Source organism: Ailuropoda melanoleuca, chromosome 3 (assembly GCF_002007445.2).
Source record: "Ailuropoda melanoleuca isolate Jingjing chromosome 3, ASM200744v2, whole genome shotgun sequence".
NCBI lineage: Eukaryota > Metazoa > Chordata > Mammalia > Carnivora > Ursidae > Ailuropoda > Ailuropoda melanoleuca.
In genome coordinates, this window is record NC_048220.1 from 66,917,582 (window position 1) to 66,940,423 (window position 22,842).

At 40.3% G+C, this 22,842-nt stretch overlaps 1 protein-coding gene across 8 annotated transcripts in view; it reads right to left on the reverse strand.

The window, feature by feature from the left end:
* KIAA0825 (KIAA0825 ortholog) overlaps positions 1-22,842 on the reverse strand; it is a 393,004-nt gene that overhangs the window by 224,066 nt on the left and 146,096 nt on the right. For all 8 annotated transcript variants that reach the window (XM_034656498.1, XM_034656501.1, XM_034656500.1 and 5 more), the window contains one exon: positions 16,721-16,860. In XM_034656498.1, coding sequence (XP_034512389.1) covers positions 16,721-16,860 — 140 coding nt within the window. The remainder of the gene's footprint in view (positions 1-16,720; positions 16,861-22,842) is intronic.

The window sequence follows — 22,842 nt, forward strand, 5'->3', positions numbered from 1 at the left end:
ATATGCCCAGTATCATAATATGTAAAAAATATTTGTTGGATTAAAGATAACATATAACACTGTATGTTAATTACACTGGAATTACAATAAAGTAGAATAAATAAACAAACATATCTTGTGTCTTATATTTTAAATATCTTGACTAAATAGAATCTAGATCATTTTGGAATGAGTACATTTCTTCTCTGTGCTCATTTGGAAGCTTATCACTTTTATGTTTCCTCTGGATAATTTTATCTCTATGATTTGATTTTCAGGATCTAGAGAACCCTCCTCAGGATTTTTGCTAGGACTATTGGTAAAGTGGCATTCCCTCTCCACTGGAGTTGCTAAGCTGATAGAAAGTAGGCAGGAAGTTACTGATGGCTATTTTGGGGAGGAGCTGAATGAGAATGAATCCAGTACAGTAAGAAGCAGAACTAAGAGATCGAAAGAATATTCCTGATGATACGACCCTGAAAACCTGGATCCAGCAATGCCTATATACCTATGTTAGCTGAGCTGATACATTCCCATTTATGGTTAAACCAGGCTAATTTGGGTTTCTATTGTTTGCAGTCTAAAGTATAAAAGGTTAAATGACAAAGAGTCCCAATCTAGGCATTCATATTTCCTTCTTTTTTATTCAAATAGTTTCGGCAGTTATCTGCCCTTCCCTCCCTCCAATTCCTCTGAGTACAACTGATGAGGGAACAGAAGGCAAGCTGAGGACAAAGCAGAAACTGATGCCCTGCAAACCCCCCCCCCCCACATTGGGATGTATGTGACATTCCTTGGGCACTCCTGGCTGCCCTCAAGGACAAAGAAATAGTTAACCTATAGATACCACAATCCTGCAAGGCTTGAGTCTCCCTCAGTTTGCAAATGTCTTAGCAGTTTACAAGAACCGAAGCATTTCTATCAATTACCTAGCTTCTGGAAGGGAATGTAGATACAATTAAATGTCCTTACAACCTGCAGGTTCCAGGAAGTTCCCAATCATCTTAATGTTAATGCCTTACTGGGGGGGTAATCAACCGTAACTTGACAATGGCAAGGCCTCTGGTATCTTGTGAGTCTTCTTTAACATATGAAAGTATTTCCTCAACCTCCCTTTTTCCTTACCTCCCCCAACCCCATGGTATATAATCAGCCACCCCTCACAACCCCGGTGCAGCAGCTCTTTCTGCCCAAGGGTCCTGTCCCTGTGCTTTAATAAACCACCGATTTTGCACCAAAGACGCCTCAAGAATTTTTTCTTGGTCGTCAGCTCCGGACTCCACCCCACTGAACCTCACGCGTGTTCCATGTCCTCCTCACAGCTATCATGTTATTTCCCCACATGTAAACCTTCCCCTGAAATTCCTCAGCCTGACAATGAAGAGTTTGCACAATCTTTTCCCGAATTGTATTCCAATCCCCAAATGTCTGTTCCGCACAGATTGGTTTACTTGTTCTTCCTCATAAATGTTCCCTCCCATCTCCTTTTGTTTGATTATCCTATTTCACTAGTCTAGAATGTTCTCCTCCAACAAAATCCCCATGGTTTAATTAATCAGCTAATGTGTCAGCCGTCATATTACACTAGATGCTGAGGCCTATGCCTTCCAGGGGTTTACTGACTATGCATTTGTCTATATGTTTGTGAGGGGAGGGAATGAGAGGTATGCAACCAATCATTACAGCAATGTAAGGGTAAGTAGGGTGACCATACACCCTGGTTTTCTCAGGGCACTCCTGGCTTATGTCTGTTGTCCTAGCATAATTACTACTAGCATCCTCTTTTAAAAGTGTCTGAATTTAGAGGACAAATTATTCAATCATCTTAAGTCTAAGAGGTTTGAGAATAAGGCACTGTGAAAATACGGAAGATGATGCTTTAAATTTTTTCAGAGAACACAGAGGAGACCATGTATTGGCTCAGTCTTTAAGGAGGATTAGAAGTTTATCAGTATGACAAGCCTGAGCTACAGGGACTTTCCAGCAACACAGAAGGGTTAGTGGAACGATGAGAAGGCAGGTAGCTGCTGGCAGGTGACACAGCTGAAGTGTGCCAGGTGTGAGGGAGGTGGGAGACGGAGCTAGTCAATCAACACAGCATGAATAATCTAAGGCTCCATGAACCGTGCAGTGAGAATACAGTCGGAGAAAGGGGGTGGGATATGAGGAATAATTACAATAAAAAATAATTATTATTGTTATTACCATATAAACGTGTCAAGATGCTGCAATGAAATACGATTTTTTAAAATTTTTCCCTGTTTCCCTTTGCTCTGAAATAAAGTAGTCTGTTTCTGCTTCCTTGCCACAGAGGGTTTTACTATTGGAAAAGCACAAATAGACATTGAAGTCAATTGCTTTCCTAGATTAAAAAATAATAATAATAGGGGCGCCTGGGTGGCACAGCGGTTAAGCGTCTGCCTTCGGCTCAGGGCGTGATCCCGGCGTTATGGGATTGAGCCCCACATCAGGCTCCCCCGCTATGAGCCTGCTTCTTCCTCTCCCACTCCCCACTCTCCCACTCCCCCTGCTTGTTCCCTCTCTCTCTGGCTGTCTCTATCTCTGTCAAATAAATAAATAAAATCTTTAAAAAATAATAATAAAAAAAAGGAAAGAAAACTGAACCTTTTGAATTGTTCTTTGAACTACATGACATAGCCATTTTTTTTTTTTTTGTCGGCCAAAAAAAGTAAAATATTGGTACCACTGTATGATACCAAAGTAGAATAGTGTGTGTCCTGGTAGGTGGCTCTGAAAGGGGAGATGTTCTGGGACTGGAAAGCAAAGCCACTGGGTCTGCAAGTAGCAGTGCCCAGGGAGGCCAGTCAGGGTCGGGCACCGAGGGCAGCTGGATCCCTGACCCAGGCTCTCGGCCTCATCGGTGGTTTCAAGCCCCACCTGACAGCTGCACCTGAACGCACCACCTGGACAGGGATCAAAGGCACCTCTGCAGGAACTAGGTGCCCAGGGAACTGATGACCAAGAAAGCCCCACAGGGCCCTCTGCACCACCCTGGGACAGAGGTAGGAGCCCTAAGAATAGCATTAAATGTTCTGCCAGCCTGGTAGGATGGGGCTCAGAATATTCAAAACACTGATTTGCTGATGATAAGTGATTTTGATAGGTCTTTGACATCTGAGTTTATGAATTGAGGTTTATACCGGCTCTCTGAAAGTACAGTTACTATTCACAAAGTACTTATGGTATGCCAAACAACACATGCACTGCTTTGTATCTCATTTTGTCTCCGGGATACTCCATGGAATGAGTGCTGACGATCCCAGGTTTATGCATGAACACAGTAAAGTTGAGACAAATTAAGTAACTTGCCCCAAGATCACAAAGGGAGTAAGAATTTGCCTGTGCTATTGAACTTAAGCTAGAATCCCGCTTTGCCATTTTTGTGACAGTAACCTCTGAATGCAAAGTACTCGGTCCAAACCAGATGTTTGGCCTGTGGTAATTTGCTGCATTCATGCCAAATCCTTTAATATCTGGTAAGAGTCTACAATTTCACATACGCTCTCTCTGTACATGTCATTATTATTAAACTTTCTCTGGATGTGCGAGCACCTTGTCTGCAGGTATCTTCCCACAGCACCTGGGGCAGGGCGATGCGTTTAACTAAGGTTTTCATACTAACGGAGGAAGAAAAAAAGGGAGAGGGCAGAAAGAAATCTCTTGAGTATTTTTGTTGGGTTTTGATCCATCTAGAAATTGGATTTTTGGGGGTGACATTTACCTCCCAGTCACAATGTTCAAAGACTCCCCCCCCCAAGTTTCATCCTCCTCATAACCCACTGTATCTTTTCTAGTTACCTTCTCCTTGGAAACCCTCTTCTCTCTTGACTTCCTCGTGGCCATGCTCTCTGGGTTTCACGGTGCCTCATCTTTTCTATAGCTCTTTCTCTTTTACCATCTTGAACCAGGTTGGCAAACTTTTTCTATAAAGGGCCAGATGGTGAGTATTTGAGGCTTTGCAAGGCATTTGGTCTCTGTCTCAGCTGCTCAACTCTGCTGTCATAACATAAAACCAGTCATAGACAATATGTGAATGCAGGGTCAAGGCTGTAAATAGAACTGCTTACAGAAATGGTAGTGAGAGGGAGCAGTGGCCTCGGCCGAGGAGACTCCTCCAGAACCTTGGCCTTAGCCTTCTTCGAACCTCACTGCTTCACATCTAGCTTAGTGATTCTGTTATCTTTTGATTTCAAAGACCCCTTTTCTGAAGAAGTTTCCAAATTCATCACCTCTAGCTCTAAGCTGCCCCTTTCATGTTCCTTGCTGTATTCTCTATTTCTGCCTAACACCCTACCATCGTCTATTCATCTCCAGGTTCACTGCCTTAGCAATTTTACTTGTTCTCTGAATTGTTAGATGTTATAAATTAAATGTCTCTCCCCTCGACTCCTTTTCCGTAATGAATCAAATGTTGATCTTTTTAAGTTTTTATTTATTTATTTAAGTAATCTCTACACCGTACATGGGGCTTGAATTCACAACCCTGAGATCAAGAGTCGCATGCTCTTCCAACTGAGCCGGCCAGGTGCTCCTCAAATGTTGATTTTTTAACCCCAGTTGTGTGCCTTCTCTTTTCTTAACACTATTAATACAGTTTAGATTTTCTTTACTTCTTATTTTAATCAAAACACTTCCCAGAATATACATTAAATCAAACTCCTCTGAATGCCTTTTAAAGTCATCCATAAGCCAGGCCTCACAAATTCAGACTTCTCATTTCCTACTATTTCCAATATTCCAAGATAATTTCTAAATCGAACTTCACCCACTGTGTAAGAACGTCTGGATGGAGAGTGAGCCTCAGCGGATTCTAGATGTTTCTAAGTTCTGTGCCCTAGAAATTGGGTGAAAAGCAGTACCTTTGTGAGGCACTCACACACAAACTTTGGTTTTCCTTAGTTTGTGAATTTTCTATACTACAGGGATTTTCCTCTCTGTTCTCTTTCATTCTCCTATCTCCCATTCCTTTCAAGAAGACTCAGCTAGAGTTCTATTATTTCTGTCTTCTTTTTAAGTTAGTCCCTTCCCGTTTCCTCCACGTGCAGGTCTAGCCCTTTCCTTTTCCTTTCCCTCTACCTTCTGGACCAGACACACTCATTTGATGTAAAATCCTCCAGGTGTGTCTTTACAGAATCTTCAGTCATGAAAGACATAAAAACCAACGAGTTGTAGATCTTCATAAAGTATCCACTGTTCAAACAAATGTCATCCAATTAGCCTCATGTCCCTCAATCAATAATTTTACCCAAGAGGTATTTTCCCATCAGATCTATAACTAACCCAGGCCTACACTGCCTTATTGTTCTCCCCTTCAATAAGAGCCACACTCCTGTCTTTCTCCACACCTCAAGCTAAGGAAGGAGAGGGGACTCTTCTCAGCGGTGAGCTTGGGGCCCACCTGACTGCAGGCAGTGGCATTCCCTGGCCTGCTCTCCCCTCCTCCCCTCCGTTAAGTCTACTGGGGCTGGTTCTGCTATTGCAAGGGAGTCCCGGGGCTTTCAGTTCTGTTGGTGGTTTTGGGAAGTGGTAAGGGGGCAGCTAGGGCAGTGGGAGGGACAGAAGGATCAACTTAACTCTGGAGAAGAGTGTCGGCAAGCCATATTTAAAGCCATATTTTCTGACCCAGGTTTTACCAATAATAAAGCTGCTATTTTGAATTCCATCTGCCTCCCCTTTATCTATCAAATGTTTTATATATTCTATAAACAAATATAAGATTTGAAAACAGATTGCCTTTTCAGTAACACTGAAGGGCCCTTTTCACAGCAGACATGATTGAGAACTGAACTTGTTAGGGCTTCAAAGGAAGGGTGGTATCAGGCAAGCAGCTCCACCACCAACCCACCAGGAGACTGTGTTTATTGCTACCAAAGATTTACACATACATGGTACACTAGCACTCTGCTTTCCAAGACTGCTTAATTTTTACTTTCTACAAAAATGCTGTTAATGACAAGCTCCTGCTGAGTCACTAAAATGGATTTGGCAGCAATGTTGTTGAAGGGAGTGCCATGAGCTGAGGGATGCTGAATTAACCAGGCTCTAACGAGCATCCCTAACCAAAGGGAGGAGGCTGAAAGACTCACTTTAGACATAGGCATTAAAGAGAAAGTGCAGGAATAGAAAATGGAGCATATCAAACCAGGACACAAAACCTAAAACACCAGGCCGATAAATTAATACTGAGGAAAATGGGGTGGAGTATCACATGAAAATTGCTTTAAAGAAGCACTAAGTTTGAAGGTCACAGCCTAGTTCACTATGAAAATTAACAAAAACAAAATTGAAACCTGACTTGAAAATTAGCTTGGAGTCTGTTATATAAAAGGTAACAATAGATATAAAGACCAGCCATTTATTTACAAGTTTTCAATTAAACATGGCTTGATTATTACTCCCCCCCGCACTGTTCTTATTTTGGCAAAATCTTAAATTTTAAAGAAGAAGACTCATGAGATGAGTCTTAAACTACAAAGATAAAAAAAAATCATTATTTTTCAGATATCTTCTTTCCCAAGTTTTTCCTGGGAATTATCTTCTTGCTTTATGTTCTAAAATGCTCCCATGCAAATTAATGCTTTTCCAACTTATTCTATGCTGTTTTCCTCAGTACCCAAATAAACTAAACATCAGATTTCTACCTCTTTTGAATTCTGCCTGTTTAAAAATTATTTTGGGGACGCCTGGGTGGCTCAGTCAGTTAAGCGTCTGCCTTTGGCTCATGTCATGATCCCAGGGTCCTGGATCGAGTCCTGCCATTATCAGGCTCCTTGCTCAGCGGGGAGCCTGCTTCTCCCTCTGCCTGCTGCTCCCCCTGCTTGTACTCTTGCTCTCTCTGACAAATAAAGAAAATCTTTAAAAAATTATTTTGCAACATCTACAAATTTGTAAATGTAGATAGGCAAACCTCTGAAAAACATTCTTGTCTGTATCTACCTGTATCTACCAGGGTTCTTCTCTATGTTTTTCATAAGGTATCTTTTTCTCCGAAGTGCATTTCATGGGATGTTAATGGCTAGTAGTGCATATGTTCTGGAAATGCTGGCTTCGACAATATTAACACTTCGGTTTTCTGCAGGATTTCTCAGAGCCTTTAATTATTCATGAGCCCTGTGCCTCTCCAAGAAAGGATTTTAGTATATAGTGTTTTTTAAGCATTTTTTACCATAAAACCCTTCTTAGTATTATATCTAGCAGGACTACTATTCTATAACACTGAATCTAGAAATCCTGGCACTAATGTTTACAAATAGACTCTTAAATTAACTTCAAGCCCTTTGGTTTGCAAATGAAAGTGAGCAGTTCCAATGAAAAAGGAAGCAAGGCAGAAGTACAAAGGGTTACTCTCCATAAGGAGATTGCCAATTCGAAAAGAAATCCTGTCAACAAAATTGGATTTTGTTTTAATTCAACTGAATCATTTTGGAGCAAAGAAGGATTCTGCTTTACCAGTGGACACTGGCAAGGATAACAAAACACAGCCAAAAGAGGTCTTCAAAAACGGATTCTTAACCCACAGATTTATACCAAGTTCTAACTACCTGATTAAGAAACACAATGAAATTATATGACCGGCAGGCACCTTACAGGGAAGTCAGTAAATATTTGGTCAACAAATGAGTAAATATTTATTGAGTGAATGAATAAAAAGTCCTCTAGTATCTGTGACAATGGTGACCTCACTTCTTCTTGAATACTTGCAGTGGTGGGATTTCCACTACCATTCAGGCAGCCGTCCCTCGGCTGGACAGCTTAAATTACCAAGCTGTTTGGCATTTTTAAGAAACATATAGAATGCTGTTATCAGAAAGGACTACAGGAATCTACTCTGTCTCTTTAGTAGATAAAGAAAAGAAGCACAGAGTTGTAAACAATTTCCTCAGGTACCATTAGGGCTGAGCGTTCAGGTTTTCTCACTGACAGAGTGACAGCCAAAATCCATTTCCTTCTAACTTATTCCCAAGTGTTTGTACTTGCTGACTTGGACAGCCTATTTTTTTTTTTCTTCTTACATGAATACTTAAAATATCTGCAGATAGCCCTCCTGCCTCCTCTAGTCTTTTCTTCTCCAAGTTATGCATACCTGGTTTATTTAAGTAAGGTATGGCCTGGTTAACATCTTATCTTTTCACTCTTAAATGGGCAATCACCCTTTAAACAAGTTGCGCCAAAAAAAAGGCTGTGAGACTTCAGGCAGGATCTGATGACCACTAAAGCATAAGTGGACTAATTGGTCCAAATGCTACAGCTGGCAGCCCTAGATAGTAAGAAATAAGTTTTGAGCTCCACCTGTGCTCCCCGATACACAAGGTCCCTACATGTCCATATATTGTAAAACTGAGTTAAAGCTATTTCAAAGGGAAATTCCTTCTGTAGGCAGATACCAAGCCTACCTACCCAGGGAGATGTCTACCTAGAACTTGGGAGATAAGTTAAAAGTGTCATGCTAACGCTATATGCAGGTCTCCTCTCCAAATGACTACAATGCAGAGAAGTGGTAAAGCCACCATGAGAGTTTGGGTGCTGTACAATATTCTAGAACAAGGGCTGGCAAGCTCAGGAACAAATTCCGACTGATGCCTGTTTTTGTACAGCCCACAAGCCAAGAATGGTTTTTACATTTTTAAATGGTTGAAAAAAATCAGAAGTAGGATATCCTTTGTGACACACAAAATTATGTGCAATTCAAATTTCAGTGTGCATAAATAAAACTTCATTGGAATACAGCTGATGGGAGTCAGACATGCTACATCCAAATATGGTACCTTGACATACTGAATGTTTTAAGCTGAAGGAGTTTGAGAAAACAGCAGAAGCAGGAAGGTCACTCTGACCTTCCCCCTGCTCTTTGCTCCTGAAACAGGTCATAAAATCCTCATGTGAGAGATGCCCTCTCTAAACCAGGAGGATAGGAGCATCCTTATCTCCCAAGTCAAAAGGACACTAAGAAGGATCCTAACAAGTAGGCCTTGCCAAGCTTCCCCCAAATTACTATACTTACTTCATACTCCTTGACCTGTCATGTTGCTCCATGACCATCTGTTTTTCATTAAACAAACCTGGCATAAAAATACTCCAATTTAACTGGTTTTTTTTGGTCATCGTGTCCTTATGAAGCCTCCTGTTTCATGTAAAATTTGTATTAAACAAATTTGTATGCTTTTTCTCTGGTTAATGTGTCTTTATCAGTTAAATTTGAAAAACAATCAGGAAGCCTAACACAGTTGATGAAAACTTTTTCCTCCCCTACATAGCCACGCTCATTGGCTTATGATAGCTTGTGGCCTTTTGTATGCCTCAGTGGTAGAGTCTGGTAGTTGGGGCAGAGACGCCGCAGTCTACAAAGCCTAAGATATTGACTATCTGGCCCTCTGTAAAAAAAAGTTTGCTGGCTCCTATTCCAGAATATTGGATGAAAGTGTGCATATATCCCAAATGTTTAATACCGAAAAATACCCTCCATCTACTCCCAAATAGCCTGTAAGTAAAGTTGGTGTCCACTTCTCAGAGCGGCCTCTATCACCCAATCTGTCAATCTTCCCTCAGTCCTTCTGTTGTAGAGAAGCACCCCATGGTACTTACTAGCAGCTGAACTTACCTAATTTTTTCTACTTCTTTACTTTATAAGGTCTGCCCTCTCCAATTTTCCCCAGCAATTAATTCCTCCAAATACAAAGGCAATATGGCATGTCATGCTTACCACTGTATTTCCAGCTGAGAACAGTGCCTTGTACCTAGTTGAGGCCCATTAAATATTAGTCAAATAGAGAACATATTTATAAAACCAAGTAGCCAAACATTTTCAGAAATTAATTCGGAAGAATATTCTTTCTTATTTCTAAGAATGAATACCTTCACAAAGTCTCATGTTTTATTTTAGAATTTATTTAAAAACAATAGACTGTCACAAAATAATGGCCCTTCTTTCTTCTAACAAGGACCTCTTTAACATCAAGTGGGCAATTTATTCTATTTCTCTGTATCTAAGTTTCATCATTTATAAAATGGTCCTAATATTCCAAGGGTCATAAATGAAATAATACTTTAAATCGCTTTTGAGTTGTTGGGGAAAAAGATGCTACATAAATTCATGATAACAGTATCACTTGTAATAGAATGCCCAATCATTTTACACGCTAACACTAGAAGCACATTAACTACTAAAGAAGACACGTGTTCCTGTAGTTATATTAGACATTTGCTAGGTGCCATCAAGGGATAGAATAAAAATATTTCAGCCACTATCCAGACAGATTAGATTTGATTCTATGTAGGGGAAGCATTACAGCAAAATTCATACTACCAGTTTCCCAAGCTGTGTGTGAAGGTATTCAAGGAGCGTTATAATATGTAGAACCTGGGAACATTCACCTGGCCCAGTGCTCATCTTCACACCCTGGCATCCTGACACTTGCTCGGGCAATACCTTCTCAGACACACAGGTGTCAAAGGAGAGGCCCCACTTCCTAGCGGGCATTTAAATGTACGCGTAGACAGAGGGAAGAGTTACTGCCAAGCAGAGGGAGAGACCACTGCGCTGGGACCACAGGAAGTGTGATGGGAGAAGAAACATACATCAGGTATAGTCTTCCAGGCATTCAGGATAAAAGAAGGAAAGAATCTAATACAAATTAAGTACCTACTAAGTGCCAAACAACGCTACTTCATGTTTACTTTCCTAAGCCTCATAATGAACCCGTAATGTCAATATTAGTACTCCATTTAAAAATGAATGGAACTGAATTGTTTCATGGCAATTTAACAGGCTTCTATTCGTTCAATCAATGCTTTTGAAGCACGTCCCATGTGCTTAGTATCAGTCTGAAGTGTGGGGAACTAGGCCAAGCCCCGGGGTATACAATGGTGACCCATCCCTGCCCTCCTGGAGCCTGTGGCAGCTGAGACAGACATTAAATACACAATTATGTTCATTAACTATTCACTTAAAATTGTGACATATGTTACAAAAGGAATTATGATGGGACCTTATGGAACGATCAAAGAGGACTTCCTAGGAAGTCATATTTGAGCTAAGCGATGATTAGCAGCTGCCAGGAAAATGAAGAGGAAACAGATTCTAGCCACAAAACCCCACAACATTTCAACGGCTCTGCAGCAGAAAAGAACTTGGCATATGGGCCAAGTGATAGGTCGTTGGTGTTAACAGTAGCTGTCTCTTTCCTCAAGACAATTCTGCAGGGACTTCGCTGTTATACATATACAGATCTAGGGTGCACAACCTAGACCAGAATATGCATGCTAAGCTGGAGGAAAGCAGGACATAACATGTTGGACACGTCAGCCACAGCCAGAGCACGATGGGCATGCTCATGTCTCAAGGATAGGGTCCTCACTCGCTAAGTAGTGGGAAGCCACTAAAGGGATTTCGCAGGGGAGTGACAGAATCAGATCTGTATTTGGGTAGCATCATGCTTTCTGATTGCTGTGAACTTCCTGATAAAATGGTTTATAAATTTTCTTAAGTAAATTCTGTAAGAGGTCTATGGAGCCCATCGATATTCTGAGCTAGTCAGTCCATCATCGTTCTAGGACAGGATCCTTGGTTTGAAAAGACTGGGACAAAAACACACAAATAAGGTTCTGCTGTTCCTAATAGGAATAGGGTACAAATCCAGTGGAGAAAAAAAGATTGAACAAGTCAGAGTGCAGATGTCATCACTAGCAAAAGCAGCTTAGAAAATCAATGTTAGGTACACTAAGGTACCAAGAGGGAGCATATTTTTACTGTTGGTCATCTCCTTCAAGACAGTTACAAAACAACACTTTGGTCATACTTATAAAGTGAAACACAACACACACACAGTATACAACGAAACACCCAATTTCTGCCATCACAACCCTCTTATTATCCAAAAACTCAGGAAAATATTCACTGTAGAATAAGAGAATTTGAACTGATTCATTCATTTTAAGTCAACCATCCCTTTTTAGTGGTAGCAGCCCTTTCTAGAATTTTGTGCAGATCTGCTTCTTGATTATCTTCAAGCACGTTGTTACAAGGTGTGGTTGTGACAGGTGGCACAAGGTGAGACAAGGTTGGAAAGTACAAACAGTACTATCAAAATTATGCACTATACAGGTTCCTGACAGCTCCCACGAATTGTGCCGCTCTACAGTATGGGAAACTTCCTCTGGTTCTGCCCAGATGCCGTGGGGTATGGTGGGGGAAAGCACAGCCTCTGGAAGCCAGCTTGTCTGGATCAAATCTGGCTTTGCCGGTCACACGTCACTTCGACGTGTGACTTAATTTCTCTGTGTCTCAGTTTCTTCACCTCTAAAATGGAGATGAAAATTGTTCCTAGCACACACAGTTGTTATGAGGATTTAGTGAATAAACACATTTAAAGCACTTAGAGACGAGGTCTGGAACATATTAAATATTATGTATTTGCTTTCTTCTCATTGTTATATTACAAATGAAAATCGCCAGAAGCCAAGAAGTTTCACTGGGAATCATTCTTGGGGCAATGGGCAAAGGAAAGAATGTTAGTCACACTTCATTCAAGTGTCACTAACAGGAAAAGGCCACCTGCTAACAAATGGGGAATTGCCAAATATTTGTTCCTTTGATGCCGCAAGTAAGAAACTGGTTTGGCCATGTGGTCTTAGTGAAGTAATTACCAAAACCCTCATCCTAGGTTTTTAAAGTCAATAATCCAAAATAGTATCTTAAAACTTTAAAATCTTCTGTAAACCTCTGTAATTGACATTTTCTCCCTCAAATTTAAGATGGCCTTTCTTAAAAATAAAACCAGCAAACATTACCTTCCAATGCCAACTGAACTCTACCCAAAGAATGTCAGAAACCAGCTTATTTTTATCAAGTTTTAGCAATGTAATCACTCCCTCAAAATGCTACATATTTTTATACAGGAGGAATTATTATCCATGGCAAAGACATGATTTCACTTTCTAGAAGTTTGCAGCCTATGGAGGATATATCATAAATTAAAATTTTTACCATTCCTTTATTAAATTTTGCTATTTTCCACCCTTGGTGAAGTTGCACCTCATACAAAAAGACAGTAACTTCCATATGTGATCTGCCGATTTTAAAAAAATAAATAGAAATTCTGATAAATCATTTTCATAGAGCAAAATCAAAAGTTACAGACATTAAAGAGGTAAACTGCATGTGTTTTAACCTTTATAATATATGGTTGTTTATCAAAAAATTTTTGTACCTAACAGAATTTAATAATTGACAAGGAGAACTTTGTTTTTTAAAATATGTATAATGAAGATATGTACTAAAAATCTTTTTTTTTCCCCTGAGTGAATTTAACAGAGTTAAGTTTTATCTGTGAGACAAAAGAGACCCTATTTATAAAGGAAAACTCTCCCACAAAAAGTTGATAGTCATGTTGCTTGAAACATCTAATGCAGCATATCTTATTTCAAAATTTTGATTTTCTAAATCACCAAATGGTTCTGAACTACTCTGAGACTTCTAATCAAATGAAACAAAAAGCTCCACAAAAAAAACATTACAAATTTATTTTTACATACATAACAATTTCCATCTTAGTCTAGTTAATAAGATTCCTTAAGTATATTGTTTCTAACTTAAAGTGACAAGACTTCCACTGGAGCTTATTAAGTCAGTCAATCAATTGATCAGTAAATTCCGTCACTTTCTTCCTACGGTATTTGCAGTCACTAACAAAATTCCGTACAAGACAATACCAGAACAGCTATGTAACCCTGATCAAACACCTAACGGCTTTGAGAAAATGATAGATATCTGAGCAGGTTGGGCAAATACCCTTCCGCACTCCATAAGAACCACAACTGAAGGTACATATAGGTAACCTCTGATTACTAAAAGTTTCTCAAAAACCACATTATGTTATAGGTACCAGAAGGTGGACGCAATATTTTTGCTAAGTAAATGTGGGATACGTTTGTAAGAAAACACGGTTAGATACCCATAAATACAATTGCTATGTGTAGTCGAAAGGTTTGGTGGCAATTGATTTTCCAGGCTGCTCTACATAACTCTGTCAATAGGAGACCATTTCTCTGCTGGGACCATGCCCGTGGGTTTTACCGATGACATTAGAGTAACTATGCAGCAATGTCAGATTCTATCCATGTCAGTCACCTTGCCTGAAAGCCCAGATTATGCAGTTTAAGGGAAGCTTTGTATTTTCTATTCTAACTGATCATTGATTGTCCAATCACTAGACTTTTTCTATAAAGCACTGTACTAGCTTGGAGAGGAATATAAAACCTGGGATCAGCCTAAGGACCTAACTGGAAAAACCTGTTAAATATATGTGCGTCAGGATGTCATGGTTGATTCAACCTGGGAGTGGGCAGATTACAGTTCTTCCAGATACCCCAGCCCACCAACAATTTAATGTGTATGAATATTTGTACAGGAAGGGCAGGGGACAGAAAGCTCTGGCTGGGTTCAGAATCTAGGTTTACCTACCATTTATCAGCTGTGTGTGTCTCTAGGCAACTAACATTATTTTAACTCTACTGTCATTATTTTTAACATGAGGAAAACAATAATAAACACTTTATTAAGTTATAAGAATCAAATGTGGGGGCACTTGGGTGGCTCAGTCAATTGAGCGTCCAGCTCTTGATTTCGGGTCTGGTCATGATCTCAGGGCTGTGAGATCAAGCCCCTGGAGGGACCCTGCACTGGCCGTGGAGCCTGTGTGAGATTCTTTTTCTCTCTCTCCCTCAGCCCCTCCTCCCCCTGCTTGTGCACCCAGGTGCACGCATGCGTGTTCAGTCTCTCAAAATAAATATTTTTTTTAAAAAGGAAGAAAAAAGAAATGTGAAATGCTCAGTGCAGTGCCTGACACCTAATAAGCGAACAATGAAAGTTGGCTACTTAAGGAAGTAGTTTCCCTATTGCCAGTTTTCTCTGTAGGAGAGTGACCTTACAGTCTGAAGCTAAAGAAATTGCTTTCAGGTCAACTTTGTGAGATTTGAGGCCCAAACCTTACTGTTTGGGGGCTAAGGAAATAAAGTAAGATTGAGGGTTTGGGAGAGGAGTCATCTCTGAACTTCTGCTTGGACCACAACAAGATGAGGCACCACAAGATTGTAAGAATTTGAGAGCTCCTGGGAAGAATCAATATTCTCACAAGGGGATGAGCAGTGAAGCACCTCCGCCAAGTGGCTCTCGGGAAGCAATCGTCAAGGCGGACGGGAGAGGAGAATATGGGGAACTGATTGTGAGCAGACCTGAGAAACCAAAAATTTCCAGAAATGACTGGAGCCATCTGGACAGGGGAATACGACGGGCCTCATTTGTATACCGACAGGCTGATAGGGCCTAGTGATATTTGGCCATTTATTTATATGCAGATAGAATAACAGTATTAAGGCAGCACGTAATAGGGCAAATGAGCAGCCAAGGTAACGAACACCGTAAAGTTCAGGTAATGAAGAGGTCAGTGTGAACCAGAGCGTTCAAAGATCTGGAACATCAGCTGGTCCTTGGATACTGGTGGGGCTGGGCTGTCTGTGGAAGGTCTTTCAAGTAGGAAAAATGGCTGAGCCAAGGTGTGGAGGGAGCATGCGCACGGGACATTGGAGACAGTGGCTGAGGTGAGTGTGTGTGTGTGTTTATGTGTGCGCACGCAAGCGACCAGCGGGGGAACAAAGGTAAGAAAACTAGTTGAGCGTCACATTTGAATGGCAGAAAGATGGGAATTTGGTCCTGCAGGGCACAGAGAGCTAGGAAAAAAAAAAAAAAAGATTGTGAGGCAGGAAACCTATAGTGAAGCTCGTGATTGACAAGGTTAATCTGGCCTCCCGTGCGGTAGAGAATAGGAGGAATGTGTAGGGGTGGGTGCAAAGGGTTGGAAAACCCTTCATAGATATATCAGGAGAGCAGGGAAATGTAATTAGATTGGCATAATTTTTACTTACCGTTTTCTAAAATAGCACTTACAGGGGAAAAAAAGGAAGTCTAATGAAGAGAAGTATGGTCTTCTATTACTCTTCAGTTTCCATTCATACTTTTCCCGGGATTACTTCTCCATGCCCAATGGACATGGCTGTAAGCCACAGCTTACTTGTGTACAAATTAAGCAAGCCCTCTTCATGATTCACTGGAATTTCTAGTGTAGTTCTAATGGAATCTCTCTCTCTCTCTCTCAATCTCTCTCACAGACCTGGTTGAGACTTCTGTTTTGGACATATAACTATGTTTTTTTTTTTTTTAAGATTTTATTTATTTATTCGACAGAGATAGAGACAGCCAGCCGAGAGAGGGAACACAAGCAGGGGGAGTGGGAGAGGAAGAAGCAGGCTCATAGCGGAAGAGCCCGATGTGGGGCTCGATCCCGTAACGCCGGGATCACGCCCTGAGCCGAAGGCAGATGCTTAACCACTGTGCCACCCAGGCGCCCCTGGACATATAACTATGTTTGTATAATTTTCTTAGGCATTTCAAACCCCAGGTACTAATACATTTCTAGGTAATGATGTTATGAAAGACTAGAACCACATAAAACATGATTTTCCCTCATTTGGAGGTCCTAAAAAAGAATCTTTTCAGTAGGTATATAAACTGATTCCATATTTTGTTTGTTGCTAACCTCACTGACGGTTGATACAATGTAGTTGGTTTACATCCCTCTGCCAATGTTCAAGTAGGAAAAAAAAAATTCATTCAACTCAAGCAATGACTGGGTTTTTTGAGGACATTCTCATAACTACAAATACTCACTTGAGCTCTTCAGCAAGATTCTCAGTAAAAGACCATCGTGATGCAGTAGGGTTTCCAGAAGCAGGTTCCAATTACAACCTGGCTGGGATAAGAGCAGTTTCAATTGACCCTCGACTGTCAGTCGTCCAGATGATGGAGCCCTTTCAAAATGCAAGATAAAGATAGAGTAATGAAGTTAATTTATCTATGAAATTAATAGCCTTAAAGTACAGATGTAATGTTAACTCCTTTAAATGTCAATTCCTCCCAGATTACTCTGAAAATGCTTTCATTCTTGCTTACTTTAGGGTTGCTCTGGGAAGGAATTACATTTAATCTCAACTAGCTAAAAGCAAATTAACGTTTGGTAGCCTGCCAAATTTAAAACTGATACAAAATAACCATGCCTATATTTCACAAGACTATGCCTGGTTTTGTTTCATGTAGCAAATTAAAATTATTTATGCATTTATTTTAAATGCACTTATTGGTTCATTCACCAAATACATGAGTGCCTACTATGTACTTTTAACTCCTTTCATTATTCATGGAAAGAAAGTTACAGTGGGTTTTGACTACTTTTTGATTTGCCATGTACTGTGATTGCTGATAAAACTAAAGGAATTCAAAGCTTCTGTGAAGGGTCAACCATAATCTAATTATTTAATACATAAAGCCTTAAATCAACATGCAATTATCAGAACCACTCTAACAGTCTCACTGCTACCTACTTGGGTAATCATTTCATCAAAGAGAAATAATTCCAAGGCAAATAAGCTTCTACTTGGGAAATGATCATCCGTGTTGAGCAGAAAATCAAAATCAGGTCTCCACATTACTACATTAATTTACCAATGAATCGGCAAGAGATAAGGAAGTAAAAGTAGAAACTGAAAACTGATAACATTATTCACTTTTTCCTTTTAAGATCTCAAAGTTTAGATTGGCTAAAGAGCACGACATCCGAAATGAGCTTACAACCACCACAACAGAAAAGGCAGGAAATGATGGAACTCAATCTGGTTGCGACCATAAGGGTTGTGGGAATAGGGTGGCATTGGGAAGGAATGATGTGACTCAAGTGGAAAGGTGTGAATGAGAACACCATACGCTTAGGAGAGGAAAGAAGCAGAACAAAGGGTATCGCTGAGAGAGATGATTTGCAGCATAATTTCCAGATGACATTTACTGAGTGGTGAACCATCCAGTTATCAGCATAGTCTAGCCAGTGGTTTTCAAAGTTTGGGCCCTGGACCAGCAGCATCAGCATAACTTGAGAACTTGTTAAAATGCAAATTCCCAGGCCTCATCCCAGAAATCTGTGTGTGTGTGTGTTTCAGAAATCTGTGTTTTAATAAGCCCTCTCTAAGAGAATCTAATGCCCATTCAGGTGTGACAACCACTGTGGTGGGCAATGTTTTCTGGAGCATAGGCAGTAGTGACAGACCTGGTTGGGATCATTTCTCCTCCCTCAGTGCCTCTGTGCCCAGATAGGTCTGCCTTGGCTGCCGCCCATGCAATGAACTCCCCACAACCCTTTACGTATCTTAATCCTCCCCATCCTTCAATTGGCTGCAAAAATATCACTTTCTCTGTGTAGTCTTCACCAAAAATTTCTCTGCATAGGAGTCTCTCTCACTCTGAATTAAAGCACTTACGGCAATTACACACATTTTAACACTTTATTATTTCATCTATTAAAGCTTCATCTGTCTACTCAGAGTCAGGCCTTGTCAGGACACTTGTTTTATACTCCAAAGCTCCTACTGGTAAACTATGCACATTTAAGGGTTCTGTAAAAGTTAGCTGATTGACTCATATGCTCACAGATGGGTAGGCAAACTCTTAAAAAAAGAGGATACTTTGTCAAAAGGCTGATTTAAGCAAAAGTGAGAGGATCTGAAGATATAAAATGAAATTTCAAAGCACCTCCCCTTGGTTTGGCTTGGCTTGGCATGTGGTATATCTCACAGCATTATGATGCTCGAAATCCTTCAGCCTCACACGAACTTTGGACCATCTCAAACTTCCCAAGTGAGACTCTCTGATAACAACTGAAAACAGAGAAACTCCTGGGTAATTGGTGGGTCAGTGTGATCTAGGCAAACTCCTGCCCTGGGTGGGTGGTGAAGAGAGAAGGAATGAGTTAAATTTAACTCTCACGCCAGAGGAATCAAGTCCATCAATTGAGGAGTTCTGAGTTACTTTGGGTACTCCCAGATTGGTCTGGCTCTTGGAGAAGTTCCAAACATAGTACCAAAGAAAAACTCCACTAGGTGAGCCCTTTGGACTGAAACACTGAGGCAGATCCTCACAACGGCTGCCCCTAATCCCATCCTAAACCCCAAGTGTTGACTTCTAGAAACTTGCTTGGGGTTCAATGGATGAAAAGCAGCTAGTTGGTAGTAAGTTATATATTAAAAGCAACTTAACTTTTAAACATTACCTACCTATATATTTTTCTTGAGTTGAGTGCTGATTTAGGGATACATTTAATAAACTGAAAGATCCAGTTTGGTGGAGTGTAGAAAAGATGGGACGGGTTGTTGAGAGACAATTTGAAGAAGGAGACAGGAGCCAGATCATGGAGGGCCTCGTTAGCCAGAGTGGGGATTTGGGACCAGTTGAAGAGTTTAAGGTAGATGAGTTCCTGATTTGGCTGCAGTGTGGAGAGTGGATTGGAGGGGGTGAGTGTATTTGCTCAGCCCTTTAGACGTGTAATAAAACAAAATAATCTGAAGGTCATTTCATACCACTGCATCTGAATACCTGGTTATAAATAAAACCTCTCATTTACCAGATGGGAAGCTGTTTGTTGAAATGTACCTCAATTCTTGGATCTTTCAACTTATCACATATTTTGAAATGTACAGTAGAATGACTCACTATGAGGAAAAATAAAATATTACAAACATTCCTCAATCACTAAGCTCCGGGTAATAAATGCATTGAGGAGCCTGTGTTAGGCATATGGAGAAGCATATGTTCCCTCATCCTTTGAGCTGGTGGAGCTGTGAAAGTGAGATTAGCCTCACAAAAAATGACAGAAAGGGAAATTTTATACATATATATATTTTATATATATGTTTCAAATATGTACATGTTGAATTCCACTATAATACAAAAAAGAGAACAAAAATTTATAAATCCACTGGAACTCATAAGGCTTGTATTGGGAGGCAGAATGAATTTATGGCTGGGTTTTATTAGGCTTATACTCTAATAAGTGCTACATTTCTGGGGCATGAATTAGCTTAAAGAATTTTTCAAGTCCTGGGAGTAAGGAGTGATATAATAATAGAGTTCAATCATTACTGGTTATGAAACTAACAAATTATTTTTATAGAATCAGCATGAAAAATCTGAGCTGTATTTGGGTGTGTTTACTTTATGGAAACTTATCAGGTAGTTCACGTGTAATTACTGCAATTTTTTAGTATGAAATCATACTGCAGTAGAAAGTTAAAACAAAACAAAACTTAGCTCTATCAGCATACACCAGCCTGACTTCCAGTCATGGTTGTGCATGAGGCGCAGGGCAAGAGAAGGCTCTGTGGTAGGTTCAGGCTGCACGACCATGGGATTTACTGATCCCACCATACGTGTTTCATGCAGATGCTGTCAGACCAGAAGAACACCGGAATGGACTCTAAAATGCACAGCTTGGGGACAATACCCAACAGTGTTTAGGAACTGTTCTTCAGGATTTGATATTTACTTTGAACCGATAGCCAATATAAAGTACTATGTCCCTAACAGATAAACTACATAGTCTGGGTGTCGAAAGTAAAAGTACCATAAGGCCCCTCTCACCAGCACTCCTGATGATCCACTTGGGGAATCTATGTTTTCTGTTCCCATAACTCCCCATAGGCCATGTAGGAGTGGAGGTCTTGGTTTCCATGGTGGGGTAAGTTAGAGTATGCACACCTCTACCAGGGTACCATCAAGAATTCCACTCAACTTCGACATTATACCTGCCATCTGGGCATTTGTGGCTTCCAGTGCCAGCAGTCTAGCAGACAATGAAAGGAGTTACTAAACTGGCAAGAGTAATGAACCCTAATTTCCATTGAGGAATTGGAGTTGCTACTGCATAAGGGGAGCAGGGAAGAGTATGCCTGTGACTCAAGGGATTTACCAGGGCATGTCTTGATGCCCTCATGAATGGTAATAACCATAAACAGGCAATAGAAGTAATGATGTTCTGATAAGGGAATGATAGTCAGGGGTTCAACTCCTCAAGGACGAACGTCTTTAGTGACTCCACTGGCCAAGGAATGTAAATCAGCAGATGTGATGGCCGAGGGTGAGGGGAAGTTGGAAGAAGCGGTAGAGGGATGCAATGATGATTATCACTTGCAGACTCGGGAAAAATTGCAGTAGGGGATACTCTAGCTTGTCCCACGAACTCTATTGCAATAATAATTTTTTTTAAAAGATGTAGACCAGGCATCACCTTGAAGAAGCAATGATAAGACTCAGAGAACTTAATATGGGTAATGAGTGGATTTCAGTAGTGTAAGGGTACACCAAAGCAGATGCTGTCAATGTCCCCACATCTTCTTGCCCTTACCAACCACTCATTCAACATGTCCTGCATTTCTCTGCCTCCTGGCAAGACAAGTCAGAAGTGCTAGTGAATTCACAGCCCCAAAGCAGCCTTTAACCAATGACTGATGGAAGTTGCCGTGTAAATACCTCAGCATCCTTGCTCCCTTGGTGGGATAACTCTCATATATATGCCTTCCACATGGGCTCCAAGAATTTCCCCAGAAGGTTTAAGTTCTGGTTATTCCCTCAGTAGTTGGCTTCATTACATGAATCTTTATTTGCTGTCTTTCTTTGTCTCACTTACCCACTCCCCTTCCAGTGTTCCCTTCACTTAGAAAATAAACTACTTTCACTTAAATCTTTGTCTCAGGGTCTGCTTCTTGGGAAGATCTAAAATAAGACATGCATAGAGACACTTTATTTTCTTCTCACTTAATCTTTGTTTCAGGAATACTGAGAAACTAGTCAACGGTCATTTAGCTAATAAATATGGCTACTGGACTTGGAATTCAGGTCTTTCTGACTTTAAAACCCATGTTTATTCCTCTACTCCATGTTGCTTTCCATTCAACCTGGTTGATACTTGGTAGGCAAGTAGTATTTTCCAGCACTGAGTATGTTTGGCTCTATTCAACCTCCTAATTGAGGATACCATCTTTTTGACCCAAAATCAAGTTTGTGGTCTCAAGGCTGATTCTCAAATTGGAGCCATGTTATTCAAGGGATCTAGGGACTGATTTCAACCAGATGGTTCCTGTCATGGATTACGGGGCCAAATTTATACCAGAGACTGTAAGTTACATGATTCAGAGAACAAAGGCAAGGGCACGTCTAAAGAGAAACTGGGACTAAAAGCCTTAAAGAGAGAAAACAAAAGCAGAGGAGAAGCCCTGCTTTGCTGTACTACTCAGGGCTTTTCAAAACTGATCCTTCATGATCTTCCTAGTAAATAAGTAAATACAAATATTTAAAGCAATTTTGTCATGTTTCTCTAGGAAAATAACTTTAATACTTTTTTTTGGGGGGGGAAGCAATCCCAAATATTTTTTCTGAATCACATTAACCAAAAGTGTGCAGATTATATGTAGTTATAGCCCTGAAAATGTTTGCACACATTTTATCTGGATAACTCTCTATGATTTTTATAATTAAAGGTGATCCAACAAACAGAAATCAGACAAGGTTCACCTATAGACTTGCATACAGGATTTGCCTTATTTTGAATAACTCTGTCCACCAAAGTAGATTGATACTCTTAAAGCATCTCTTCTTTTTAGAGTTGGTTGTATCTACACTTTCTGGTGTACAGCTTAGAGAGTAGGTGTTCAAACTATGAGGAGCAGTGTTACTTCTTCATTTTAGCAAAATTAAACTTTTTACATGGGATGACCCCATTTCCCCCAAATCACCCCAATATATTAGTACCCAAACTCATAGCCCTAGCTCTACACTTTAATGTTACACAGATTAGCATATCCTATTTCTAGAAACATATAAAATCTAATTTCAACTTTTAAAATAGTATTACATATCAACCATCACTTTTGAACTCCCCCTGAAGTGGTAATCTAACACCTGAGCCACTGAGA